Raw genomic sequence first — 15,349 nt, 5'->3', positions numbered from 1 at the left:
CGGCCTGCTGTGCGAAATCCGGTTTAACCGGCCGGTTTGAACTGGTTTTCAAAACACTGCTCGTAAGGAAGCCGGTTGAACCGGTTTTCAAAACACTGCTCGTAAGGAAGTTCCAAATCATTCCCATTAGAATCACGCAAGAAAAATGGCACTTCCCTAGAACTTTTCAAATGCAAGTACATATTTCTTGTTCAAATATGTGATAGCTCATGAGTTATATTTTAAGGTTATGGATGTTTAGTGGATAAAGAGACGACCAACAAAGAATCTAAAAAATGGTAAGTAAAATGGTTGATGACGTGTAAGGTGGGATGCAATTACTGGTAACATGCTAACAGAGTATGAAACTTTGTATTAAACTAATTCAAGCAATTCGATAAAGACAAACTAAATACAAAAAAAAACTCGGTCAGGTAAAATTGGAAAGGTATCTCATGGATGGCATTGAAGAAATGAGAGAGAATTTTAATATTTTGTAATAGTGGGAGGAAAATTTGGATACATATCCAACTCTTTCAAAGATGGCGAAAGGTAACGATACTTCATTCCATATCCTTAAGTATACGCTAATTGTTTATCATTAAGATATCTTCATTATTCTTGCTTCAACTGTAGTTTCGGAGTTGGCTTTCAGTATAGATGGACAGTTAGGCGACTCCAAAATTGTTAAGCTGTCAATCTACACACGAAGCTTGATTCGAAAGAGAGTAAAAGAAATTAATAAAACATAGGATTTTAGAGAAGTCAATGAGTTTTCACGAGGAAATTATTCATAGTTTGTTAATCACATTCGGTCAATATTTGATTCTTTTTATATGTTTTTAAGAACATCGGTGTAGTGACGATCAAATGAAGATTTTCATTTGAAGAGACACATCGTTGGGATTATTTTATGTTTTGTTTGAAAAAATTAATTTGTTTATATTTTTCAAGTTTGGGTTGTTTTATTAGGATTAACGTTGGATTTTTCAATCTCTAATTGGATTAAATTTGCTTCCATGTGCAGTACACTAATATTTAACTTTTATATGGAACTAAGTTCACATACAACCATATTCTGATATTACTTCAACAATCAATCATTTTACTTTATATATGCAAAATAATTAAATTGGTAGAGCTAAAGATATCTGCCAATCTTGAAGATTAACATGGTTAAGACTTGACCGGCCTGACAGGCCGTATTGTACTCAAGTGCAGCCCATTAGTTAATCTTACAAATACACCGTGTCACCATACGTACACTATTTATTAGATCATATTTATTGGTGATCCAATCCTTTATGCGTGCCATGTGAATTTAAAAGAAAATATAATTATGCTTTGTGTTATTTGGTACATGACATTCACTCATTGGTTGTTTATTAGTTTTAATCCTTTTCTTTTTAACAATTTGATTTTTGTCTAAAAATTTATAATATTTAAACATTTTAAAAAAATATAAAAACATAATATTGTTTAGTTTTTTTCCTTTTAGAACATTTCTATAAAAATATTTATTAGAAAAGGAGTTTAAAAAGAAAGTATCTTTTAAAGTAGAAATGCCAACGACTATTTAGGGGGTGTTTGGGATTCCTTATTTGCACCAACTTATAACTTATTAACTTTTTGAAAAGTTAATAATGTGTAAAAGGTGTTTGGCAAACATTAAGGACTTATGGTTTTAACTTTTGACCAAGGCAAAATAAGAGGATTTTGAAAAGTTATGCTTTCATAACTTATTAACTTAATGGGTATATGATATAATGCTAAATGTTTATGTTTCTCTTGTATATTTTAATTAATATTTGAATAGTTTTTGTTCGTTTTTAGTCGAGATTTGTATACTACTAACGTTTTTGTTTTCGTAGGTTCCGGGAGTTGATTGTGATTAAAAAGGGTGAAAAATGAGCTAAAACGTGCCGAAACGGAGATCTGGAGCGCGTCAGGAAGAGTTAGAACAGAGAATCGGTCAGACCGGGCCGGTCTGACCGCCCCATAAAAAAGCACGCCGCGCCGCGCGAAGGTGGGAGGCCAAACCCGGCCGCACGGCGCCTAGGCAATACTGGGCTAGATTAATTTCGTTTTCGCTTAATGTCGGGCCTTGTTTTGGTTATTTAAACACATTTAACTTAAACCTGACATAACCTGGAAACCCTGGGCCGATTTTGGAGAGTTCTTGGAGCATCTTTCGCGTTTGTTGGTGATTTTGAAGGCAAGAGGACATCCGGTGAAAAGCTACACGTTCACGTTTAAGTTTACGGGTTTTATCATCTTCGATTCCCCGTTTCTTATATTTTCACCATGTTTTCGTTATTATTTGTTTTGTTTGATTTAGACTTTATGATGCTGGGCTAAATTCCATAAACTACCTAGGTCGTGATGAACCTTAGTTCGGTTTGATATTTGTTTGGATTTCGTTTCGTTATGGATTTTATGTTCTAAGTAAATGGTTGAGTTTGATTTAATATATGCGTATGATTGCTTGGTTTTGTTTACTTGAATTTATTGTTTCACATTGCCCTTGTTGATTGTTTCATAGGATAGGGTTTTGTTAGGTCATTTACTGTGTGTTCTTGACTAGTTTGTGATTAATATGCATTAAAATCATAGAAACAATAATATCAAGTAAATAGATAAAAGTGAATTGCCAGCCTAGAAAGCTGTAAGGTGATAGGTTGTTGATAGATCTTTGCTTGTCGGGATTGCTAGATTTAGTTCTTCGTAAGGAGTCCGTCTATGTGTGATTGTCAGCTTAGTCTATTAAGTTAATTGAGTCTGCTTTGCTATCTTTGAATTCCGCACTGTAAGGTAGGTTTTCGTCATAAAAGATACTTAGACATAAATTATTAAATAACCGTAAGGAAATTTAATTCAAAAAACTGGTGAGTCTTAAAACTTGTTAGAAATCCATAGACGTCTTCTTGAAGCTCAAGGGTCATGTTCGGGTTTTCTGTCAATGGTCTATTTTATGATCCCAGTTCCATAACGTGAGTTTTCCATTAAATTAATAAACGTAATTTTGGAGAATCTGGCCTGGGTAGTTATCTTTAACATCTGAATTAAACTAAGTGTTTAATTGTTTATTAGTTAAAGTAATTAGGTTAAAGGTTTATTAATTAATTAATTAAGTTTAAGATAATGATTATGTTTTATTATTATTATTATATTAATTAGGGTTATGTTTTAATTAGTTTAATATTAGTTTAATAGTTAAGTAATTTTTAGTTAATTATTATTAAGTCTTAATTATTAGTATTAAATTCCCTCCTTTAATAATAATTAATAAATAGTCGTGTTTTGTAATTGAGTCTAATTTGCTAGTTTCGTAATTAAAAGAGTCTCGTGGGTTCGATATCCAGACTTACTTGGCTGTACTAGAGTCGATCGGTTCACTTGCCTGTTAGTAGTTTAAGGGTCTAGAGTATTACTTAGTGTCTAGATTAGTATAATTAGTTATTTATTATTTGACTACTTTTAGCACATCAATATAACATTCCCATTAAATGTAACATCACGTAAATATCGAGCTAAAAATGTCAATTTTTAAAGTCAAGGGACCAATTCTACTAATAACCAAACTTCAGGGACTAAATTGTAAATTCTGATTTCCTAACCCATCGCGCTACGCGAAGGATCAGAAGGGAGCCCCATCGCGTACCGCGATGGGGTATCTGACACATGGTGACACGTGTTCCACGTGGCACACGGTGGCAACGCCTGCCGCCACGTGGCAACACGTCCGCCACGTGTCGCCACGTGGCTCGGCGCCTGCCACGTGTTGACACGTGACAGGTCTATACACTGACTCAGCAGACCTATATTGCGGTACGTGATAGGTCTGTCAAGTGACCCATCGCGTACCGCGATGGGGTCCAATTTTGAGTCTATAAATACCCGCCTCCGGCTATTCCCATTTGCACATCAAATTACACACAGTTACTCTCTCACTACTCTCTCTCTAAACCTCGAAGTTCGTGCCCTCGAAATCTCGTTTTCCGTGCCCGTTACCTCGATTTCCGTGCCACTCCCCGACATCCCGCACAAGAAGGAAGTACTGCCCCGATGACCTGGTTATTTCCTCGAAGTGCGTGCCAAAAGTGTTGGTGTCTCGAAAAGCGTGCCAAGTGAGGAGAAGGAGTTGAAAAGAAAAGAGTATCGATTGAACGACGTCGAAGTGCTGCCCAAGTGACTAGGGTGTTGCCAAGCCAAGCAAGGTAGGCATAATGCCTGACCAAAATAATATTAAAATATTATAAAGGCTTAATACCTAAGTCGGAATTATACTCGATGAATATAAAAAGAGAAAATAAATAACAAAGAAAAGAAAGAAAAGAAAATAAATATATATATGAGTATATATATATATAAGTATATAATTATTCTTTGTTATAGAATATATTATTTAAGTATTATGAATATGCTTAAATAATAAAAGAAATACGTTTCTTAAAGAAGAAGAAGCGTCGGGTTTTTAAATATAAACTAAAGGTTTATAAAGAATACTTTATAATTAAAGGTTTTAATGTAAAAGAAATAATGAACTAAAGGTTCATCGAGATGATAAGACTAAAGGTCTTAAGCCGGATCGTGTATCCGACTAATGAATGTTATATTCGTACTATAGGTGCGAGATAGCGAAGGAAAGACATACGGACGGTGTTGGAAGCCGATCCCATTGAAAGGTGAATACGCACCACTTTTACAAACTTGTTTTCAAACAAACGTGTTATGTGTAAAACTTTACATGAGGCTACGTGTCTCTAAAAACATTATAAATAAGAGTATAAGCCAGCCCTCAGGCTATGGTATACGTTTGTCTGGATCCTTACATATGTGGAATGCGGTGGGCACATCGCACCACGCTTGGTCACGACCTCCAGCCACGATGGGCCGGACCTAAGTTACGTCCGAGTGAGGAATGGCCATGTGTATATTTATGGTACCTAAGTTATGTCATAAACGCTGAGGTGTTTCGCTGAGGTGACCTAGTGCAGAAACTCGAATTTATGATGATTGTTTTAACTTGATTATTCCTAAGCCAAGATGGGCCGAGACTTACGTGGTCTTGAGGGGTGATTAAGTAAAGAAAATATTTTTAGCGTCAGCATATTCACCAGCATTCGTTGCTGACGTATTTTATTAACATTTTGCAGGTAATCAGGAATAGAGTTTGAAAGACGAAGAAGCTCAAGAATCCGATGGCTCGGATAATTTTGTGTAAATATAAAACATGGTGGTTTTATAAAACTTATAAAACTAAACGAGACTTTCGTCTCGTCTTTTGTTATGTAAATATTTATAAATATGATCCTTATGTTTTTATAAAGACTTCCGCATTAACCCGATACTCTGATTTAATTACAAATATGATACCAACTATGATTCACACGCCTAGGCCTAGAATGAAGGTGCGACATTAAACCCTTCACAAATTACAGACCACCTACATCTTTAACTTCTCCATCTACCACCTGCATCTCTGCAGGTGGGAGATAGAAGTTAAAGTTTCTTAAAATTGCAAAAGATAACGGTTTTTATTATATAGAGTTTAAAGTTTCTTAAAAGTGCAAAACCGTCCTTAGGGTTATTATGAAGCATTTGTGTGCACAACACTTACGTAAATTTGAGAACGTGAAACAATCACGAGAATCAATGCTTTTGAGAGAATAGAAAGGAAGCCTATATGTTTAATCTACAACATATTGATAGAAGAACGAGTCGATTTTTCATGACCACATAGATAGAAGCTTGGTAAAATTCGTTGTTTTCGAATCATACATATAAAAGTTTATGTGACTATTGGCCATGTTGTGAGGTTTTTGAACACGGCCTCTTGAAAGAATACAACGCTTATTTTGAGGAATAAAAGTTTGTAAATTTTGAAAAATAACATATTAAAATCAGTGTTAAATAATGAAACTTTAGTCTAGTCAAGAGTGTCTAACCCATGAACCTATAATATCGTGTGTGGAAACTTACTCTAAGAAGATGAGTAATTTGCAAATTTACGTAACTTTAAATAATACAAGTTCTTAAATAATAATTGGCGTTACCAAAGAACAAAGGCTCGTCTCCTTCAATTATAAGTATACATGCTTGTTATTTGGATTTTGTCTATGTGATATCTTTCAAGTTTTTGTTGTTAATGTTTTGATTTCACCCTTAAGTTACAAATAATATATGAATTTAATACATTTATTATTTTTTTTCTCTAATAACTTGTGTTTATTATTAGTATTCAATTCAATGGTTTTTGGTTTTGACACAAGTCGGTATCGATATTTTTCACCAACGTTACCGTAGCTTTGTAATTTGTTGCTTTATGTTTGTAACTTTTATTTGTTTAGGTATGACACTATTGTAAACATGATTATATCATTTAATGTTCTATGCAAATACCGAATTATCGTTGTAATGAGAAGGAGACTTCACTAGTTAAGTGCATAATTCATGTTTTAGAGGTTAAAATCCTTAATACTTTAATTGGTATATTCTTCTTTTTTTCCTTCCATGAGGAGTAGCACGGGTTTAAAAAAACGATCAAGATTAGTCGATACCTAAAACAAAGAAGAAAATGTTGCATTAAATATGTACTCAGTCGAGAAAGTTGAGCTCAACCTATGACATATCGCCATAGATAACATACGAGCGCATCTAAAACTTTACATACTCCTGTCCAATTGTCGTGATTTATTTGGTTCGCACCACGAATGTAAATTAATACTCTACTCTCTAGTATAAGTATATATGTCGTTTTTTATATTTTATTGCTATAGAAAGTAAATATATGTGATACAAAAAAAATTTAGTCAATATTTTTTTCTAATAACTTTAACCATTATTAACATTTAAATATGTGTCGTTTAGTAATTTTCACTTCTATTATTTCCTCACCCACCCGCCATTAATACTTATGCGTTCAACAAGTTGACTAACAATGAAAAAGAAAATAGTGCAGAAGTGGGTAACCAACCCAACCATTTGAAATGTGTCTCTGGTTATTGTAACGTGTCCCTTTATACGCACGCAAATGTGCAACAAATAATACACGCAAATGTTCATTTGAAATAACTTCTTTTTATAAAAACTGGTATAAGTTTATTAATTTAAACTTAAATAACTCAAAACATACATTACTAGAAAGAAAAGAAAGACCCGCATAGTATTAAATGATACAAACTATTGTGGACTTTTTGGAAAAAGAAATATTTACCATCAACCAATAAAATTACAGATACCACTATCACAGTTCGTTGGGCCGTTGCCACCAAGTGAGGACCAGTGATCACTGATCAATGACACCATCCATATTCTATAACCCTCTACATACCACAACCACAAGATACAAAGAACTAAGGTCTACTCTCTTACTCTATAGTATTTTACTCTCATACTTATTCTTAAAAAAAGTATTTATTCTCATGCCGGATGACGGTCACATGAAGAACCCTCATTTTGTAATGAGGATAATGGTGGTTGGTTTTGCAGGTTTATTTGTTGGAGCTTGTTAGGGTTTTTCATAAAAACGGTGACCTTGAGGAAAGGACTTGGATATTGTATTATATGTATCCAAATCCCTACTTCAACCGAGAGCATCCAAATAGTAAAAAAATAATCCAACCGAAATGTAATTTGGTTTAGATAATTAATTTGAATGGTTCAGATCTATATTTTTGAAACTGTAATAGTGTAATGCAATCAAACTCATGTAACTAGAAAAGATTAGCTAATTCATTCAAATCCAGACTTCTTCATCAAGCTTTTCTTTACTCTTGACGTGATTTATAGCTCAACTCATTTGATACGATTAGTCGATTACTTTTTCGGTTAGCATTTAACAATCTATGAGTACATATCTCAACAAATTTATACATGTACAAATATGAACATTGTGTGCATAAAAAACATTGTGCATAAGAGTTTTTTTATTTTAATTTAATCATTTTCAATTTTAATCCTATATTTTTCATCTTTTACAACTTTGTCATATCATGTTTTATTTTTAACCCCAAGTTCCTAACACTTTTCCACTTTCAGTTTTGGTCCACAATAACTTTTTCCTTTACAAATTTGGCATTTAACATTTATGTTTGAATTTTGCAAGTTAACACGCTGCAACGCTCATGTGTGGTCCAACAGTTTTCATCTATTTTTCCACGTTCAACGTTTCGGTCATAAGTTGACTTAGTTATTTTTTTTTTATGTTTTATGTTTCGATCTAATTTTATGTGTTAAGACACCACTACAACGTTCGTGGTTGAACGTTTTTAAGTCTACTTTCATTCGGTTTAACAATCCCGCCACAAAATACGTGTCCGATACAACATTTCATTGTTGCATATTTCAATGTTTTACGTCTCCTACCACAACACAGGGGGCCTCCTTGATACTAGAATTATAACAAATCCAAATAAAACCCAGGAAACAACAAAATTGAAAAGGAAGGAAAGTAGTTAAAGATTAAGTAGGCTGACCTAATGAACAACCATATGAGTTGTCATTTACAGACAGAACATAGTTGGCATCACACTTTGTTCCTTTTAAATATAACGTAAGTAATGAAAGGTGATAAATTATTTGTCACACTATCACAAAATTAGTAAGTGATTACTAATGTTTTACGAGATGTTTAATATTGCTTATGTTTACATAATGACGCATTATATTTGAGTTAATATTGCTAACATCACTAAAGCTTCGCGCCTACGCACTAGGGTGAATTTTTATAGGTTAGGATTTTCTAACATTCTATTGGAAAAATGCGTTATAAAAGTCAAATCTATTCGAATACTTCGCCGTTCTTGACGTTCTAAATCCGATTTTAAAACAGGAACTCTTTTTATTAAAAAAATGTTTAAGATCCTAACTAGCTTATGAAGTTTAGTAAAAAAAATCATTCCAAATGCATTGATTATTTGCTTGTGTTAAAGCCAAAAAATTAAATATAGTTAAACCCTACACCTTGAGGGCCAAAATTTAAATATTTTTTTTGGACACAAAGTTTTTGACTAATTGTTTACTCCAAGGTTGTTATTATTTTTTTTTTGTGCCACTTTTTACTACGCATCATACTCTTTATGGCATACATCATTATTAACACCAAATGATACAACAACATACAAACGTGCAAGCTAGTGTTGTATGTCGAGTGATGTAAAAATCACTTTCCTACGTCCTTTTAACATATATTAGAGTTATTTATTTACCTTCACGTTGTTTATTATTTAAGTCTTTCTACTCTTAATTTATTTAGGTCTGATACACTGTATTTTATAACTATATATGCAAGTTTGTTAATTGTATAGTTTAATTTATTTACATGAGAAGTCTCTAAAATCCTTCAATCTTATACAATATATATGTGTAAAAATAAAAATTTTGAGAACTTATTTATAAAAATGAAAAACGCAATCGCTTATATACAGACGGCTCGACTGTAATTAAAAGAAGAAGAATGAAGCTTGTTGTCCCATATTTAACGGTCACTCAAGTTCTCGTGTTTAGCTTCGTTTAATTTATCAAGAAGAAGAAACAATTCATATACTTAAAAAAATAGTTTCATTAAACTCACTCATCTCTGATATCATATGTGAGATTGTGTGATTTTATAAACTTAATCTAAAAAAATATGTGTCCCACATTTTCACGTGTTAGGACTTAGGATCATGGACGCATTTTTTTTTCCAATGTAAATGACTCCGACTTTAAAATCCTCTTTAGGTCTAAAAAAACCGAGCCAACGCTTACAACATAAAAGTACATATCGTTTTTATAGTCAACCCTTTTTAGTTTGTTTCTTTACTAATGCACCAATTACGTTTCGACTATAAGTTATTTCTAATTATGAATAAACATGTCAACAAAAATAAAAGAGCCTTATTATAAATATAAAAGTAATTAATAGTCCAAGCTCACATGATTGAGAAATAGTTAGGAGAATTTGGTAAGCATAATTATAATAATAAAGTACTACATATCTTTCTTGATCACCTAATTCATTGGATAAAAGTTGGACGTGAAACTATTAATTATTGGCAAATCGATAACAGCATTATAGGTAGCATATCTTTTCATATTACATAAAATGATTATGAGTTTGATAATAAATTTATTTCTTTCACTATAATAGAGATGGAGAAGTCTCATTTGTATATTATTGTATATTTATATCATACTCGAATTTGTAAAGTTTACCATTGTTGTAAATTGTTTCTTATTTAGGAAATGCGGCATTTTATAAAATACCTAATACTTAAATATATTGGAAAACTGGACCCGTTGTTTAGTGCAACGAATCATGATATATATCTTATACTTAAAGTCATGGACTATAGAAGCCTAAAGGTAAAAGATTCCATCCTTCGATTATAATATTGATTTAGAAATCCTATATAAGGAAATCTAAACAACACTTATTTTCACAAGTTTAATCAAACCATTCTTTCTCTCTTTTAGTTTTGTTTTACAAAATGAGATCTAAGAATCAAAGTTCAACTCTTTCCCTAACAATCTTCTTGTTGCTCATTTTAGGATGCTTTGCTTCACCGAGAAAAAGCATCCGCTCTCGTCGTCCTTGTAAGGAAATGGTGTTCTACTTTCACGACATTATATACAATGGCAAAAACTTCAAGAATGCAACTTCTGCCATTGTTGGTTCACCAGCTTGGGGCAATCACACGATTTTAGCAAATAACAACCATTTCGGGAATGTGGTTGTGTTTGACGATCCCATAACGTTAGACAACAACTTGCACTCACCCCCTGTTGGGCGAGCACAAGGGTTGTATATCTATGACAAAAAAGAAATCTTTACATCATGGCTTGCCTTCTCGTTTGTCTTCAATTCAACTGCCCATACGGGTAGCATTAACTTTGCAGGGGCTGATCCTTTGATGAACAAGACAAGAGACATTTCTGTGATTGGTGGAACGGGCGATTTCTTTATGGCCAGAGGTGTGGCTACCCTTATGACAGATGCGTTTGAAGGGGAGGTTTACTTTCGACTTCGTGTTGACATTAAACTCTATGAATGTTGGTAATCAAGAGCCTAACATTCTTATAGAGTTTATCAATGTTGCTTCTTGTTTCTTTTTCTATTTCGTTTTAAAAAAGATAGAAGTTTTATCCATCTTTTCTAAGAAGAGATAAAATGTCATCAATTCGTTTTAAAAAAGATAGAAGTTTTATCCATCTTTTCTAAGAAGAGATAAAATGTCATCAATTGTTGTTACATCTATATCAAGAAATGTTTGTTTCAGTTTGCTTTTATGTTTAACTAAACTTTTGTTGTTTACTTATCCAGTGTATTTCTTAACTTATAATTTGTCTCACCGTTGAACTTTTTCTTTTTTGAACTTATGATGGTGTTGTTTGGTTTAAAATAAACTTAATTCTTTTCAAAGTTAACATTGCTTTGGACTAAAAAGGCAATCTAACTTCCTACAATATCATTGTATATTAAATTAGTAAGAAAAGTAATGATTATTTAACAAAAAGTTTATTTGAACATTATTAAAATTATATGGTATTATTTGATATTGATGGTGTTGCATGATGCCACAATTATATGGTAACATTGTGCTTGCATATTTATAATGCGTTTTGCTTAATGTTTTTTTAATATGACAACTTCATTGATATAAGACCTTTAGCAAGAAGCTAAGAGAGGACTAGGGATGAGCATGGTACCGGACCGGTACAGACCGGTCCCAACCTCGAAAATCCCTAATTCTTGGTACCGGTCCCGGTACCGAAATATTCGGTTCGGTACCGGTACCAGGACCAAATTCGTAAATGTGTGGTATAGTGCTAATTCGATAATATTGGATGCTTAATCGTAATTTGTGTGAACATAGTGATTTGATCACGAGGGAAAAAGCCCTTAACCAAGATAGTCATACTTCGGTCAAAACTTATCAAGGTAATCTCTGGTCGAACTTCCTCGGTCAAGGATTAGCTAATTAATCGTTGGTCGATTCTTTTCGGTCAAAGATCAACAAGGTAACCTTTAGTCGATGAGTATGTGATTATCGTGGTCTCCGGCACAAAAAACCCTCGGACGGTGAAAACTATCACCGTCAAGTATATTGATAAATAAAAGGTGGTTACAAGTGTTGTGGAGTTGATAATCGATGTTACAAAGTAAGCTAGTGTGTAGAGAGTATATATGGTCCTGCTCTAGTGTGTGTGAGAATACATGTGTTTCCTAACTGATCATCATCTCAATATAAATCAAAGATAATAACTCAATGGAGTTATTAATAATAAATACCATTAACTATTTTTCCTAAAAATCCGCCTTTATCTTGAATATACTTGTAACAACCACTTTGACCACGTGCTCCATCACTTAGGCTGCGAAATAGGTGGTAGACCAGGTCTTCTAGCCGTTACATCTGTTATGTATAATGTTATACACAGGAAACAATCGTTAGTAAATAATAAGTACTGAGGATCCTTGATCCTGACGGGATCTGTCTAAGGATCACTGATCCAGAAACTTCTGCCAGGATAACGTATCCACATTGTCAAATTTCTGTGCATTAACATTATTTGATATTGATGGTGTTGCATGATGCCACATATATATGGTAACATTGTGCTTGCATATTTATAATGCGTTTTGCTTAATGTTTTTTTTAATATGACAGCTTCACTGATATAAAACCTCTTAGCTAGAAGCTAAGAGAGGACTAGGGATGAGCATGGTACCGGACCGGTACCGACCGGTCCCGATCCTGAAAATCCCTAATTTTTGGTATCGGTTCCGGTACCGAAATATTCGGTTCGGTACCGGTACCGGGACCGTACCGGGATTATACCGGTACCGGAGGTAAAAAATCGGGAAATACCAGTACCGGTACCGTACCGATCCCGAAACTTAAAACTTTGGTTCCGACGGTACCAAATCAGTACCGATTTCGGTACCGGTACTAATTGGTACCGGTCTCGATTTTGCTCATCCCTAGAGAGGACAATCATCAAAATTACATCAACAACATAGGGTTTTTTTTTAACTAATCAACCAAACTAATTCTACCCTTAAAACACCTACTAGAAAACCAAAGAAAAAAGTAATTAACAAGATCATCAAAAATCAAATCATGTTTCTTCAAACCAGAGCCAGACGTTTTTTCGTTTATGTATCTCCAAAGGACCACGAAGTAATCATAACAATAGCTTCATGCCCGTTTTTTTTATGAAAAGTGTTTTACCACCTCTAATAATGAAGCGTGCAAATATTTAGCGCTCCTAAGAAAACTAAAAAAGAGGTTTGATTTTATAAATTGTGACGATCATTTACAATTTATCGATATATCTAGAACTATTATATCCTAATTAACTTGGTATCCAGATGTAGACAAAGTAATGTTCATGTGTGATTTTGTAGTTGTAATAGTAAAATTTGTGATAGCATTTAATTATACAATCATACAATCCATTTTGGATTCCAAAGAGACAAAATGAATATTTACCTTCAACCAATAAAATTATAAAATTATAGATGCGACATTCACAGTTCGTTGGGCCGTTGCCACCAAGTGGGGATCAATTGACATGATCAATGACATCAGTCATATTCTCTACCCCTCTAAATACCACAAGATATAAATAACTAAGGTATGCTCTCTCACTCTATAGCATTTTCCTCTCATACTTATACTTTTAAAAAAATACTTATTCTCATGTCGGATGGTGGTCACATGAAGAACCCTCATCCTGTAATGAGGCTAATGGTGATTTGTTTTGCAGATTTATCTGTTGGAGCTTGTTAGGGTTTTTCACCAAAAGATAACCTTGAGGAAAGGACTTGGATATTGTATTATTTGTATCCAAATTCCCCTCTTCAACCAAGAACATCCAAATAGTAAAACATAATCCAATCGAATTGTAATTTGATTGATTCGCTTTAGATTATTAGATATTTTGGATGGTTGAGATCTTTATTTTTAGAAACAATAATATATAGCGTAATGCAATCAAACTCATGAAACCACAAAAGATTAGCCAAGTCATCCAAACCCAAACTTCTTCATCATGCTTTTCTTTCTCTTGGTGTGATTTATAGCTCAACTCATTTGGTACGATTAGTCTATTACTTTTTCGGTTAACATTTAACAATCTAAGAGTACATTTCTAAACAAATTTATACATATATGAATATGAACTTTGTGTGCATAAAAACTTATACACTGTGCATGAGTTTTTTATTTTTGTTTTCATTTTCACTTTAACCTTATACTTTTCATCTTTTATAACTTTGTCATAAAACTTTTTTTTATTTTTAACCCTAGGTCCCCAACACTTTCCACTATCAATTTTGGTCCCCAATATTTTTTTCTTTTTCAAATTTGTCGTTTAATATTTATGTTTGAATTTTGCAAGTTAACACACTGCAACGCCCATGTGTGGTTCAACGATTTTCGTCTATTTTTCCACGTTCAATGTTTCGGTCCTAAGTTGACTTAGTTATTTTTTCAATGTTTTATGTTTCGGTCTAATTTTTACGTGTTAAGACACCACTACAGCATTCGTGGATGAACGTTTTTAAGTCTAATTTCGTTCGATTTAACAATCCAACTACAAAGCAATTGTATAATGCAACATTTTAGCATTACAAATTTCAATGTTTTACGCCCCGCCTACAACGCATGGGCCTTGATACTAGTATTATAACAAATCCAAATAAAACCCAAGAAAAAACAAAATTGAAAGAAGGAAAAGTAGTTAAAGATTAAGGGTGTGTTTGTGATTGCTTATTTAAGTGAAAAAAAAAATTGTGTTAAAAGGACTTATTAACTTATTATTTTTTTAAAGAAGTTTAAAAAAAATTGGATTAACTTATGTGTTGGGAAAAATCAAAATGACTAAAATAGACACTTTTTTTTTAAAATGAGTGTAATGAGTGTTGAGGGTCTAGGGGTGGTAAATCAAACCCATTAAGGGGGTGTTTGGGATTGATTATTTTCAACTTATAATTTATAAACTTTTTGAAAAGTAATAAGGTGTTTGGGATTGCTTATATTGTGCGAGAAAAAGTTCCATAAGTTATACTTTTGTAACTTATTAACTTAATGAAAAGTTATAAGGAGGCAAAATAAGGAATCCCAAACACCCCCTAAGTTAATAAGTTAGAGATTCCTAACTTTTCAAAACTCTTTTATTTTGCCTTCTCCATAAAGCTAAGGTTTGTCAAACACCTTATACAACTTATTAAATTTTCAAAAAGTTTATAAGTTATAAGTTAATAAAAATAAGAAATCCCAAATACCCTCTAAGTAGGCTGACCTAATGCACAACCATACGAGTTGTTATTTTGACAGGCAAAACATAGTTGACATCATACTTTTTTTCTGTTTAAATTTAA

At 33.0% G+C, this 15,349-nt stretch overlaps 1 protein-coding gene across 1 annotated transcript; it reads left to right on the top strand.

The window, feature by feature from the left end:
- Positions 1-10,390: 10,390 nt before the first annotated feature.
- On the top strand, positions 10,391-11,100 carry LOC143552331 (dirigent protein-like). The gene has a single exon (XM_077042588.1). The coding sequence runs from the start codon at positions 10,452-10,454 to the stop codon at positions 11,019-11,021; it is 570 nt and encodes a 189-aa protein (XP_076898703.1). The 5' UTR covers positions 10,391-10,451; the 3' UTR covers positions 11,022-11,100.
- Positions 11,101-15,349: the final 4,249 nt, after the last annotated feature.

This window comes from Bidens hawaiensis, unplaced genomic scaffold (assembly GCF_021521415.1).
Source record: "Bidens hawaiensis isolate Kalapana, Puna unplaced genomic scaffold, B.hawaiensis_p1.1 tig00016848_1, whole genome shotgun sequence".
Lineage (NCBI taxonomy): Eukaryota > Viridiplantae > Streptophyta > Magnoliopsida > Asterales > Asteraceae > Bidens > Bidens hawaiensis.
This window is presented reverse-complemented; position numbering and strand designations above follow the sequence as displayed.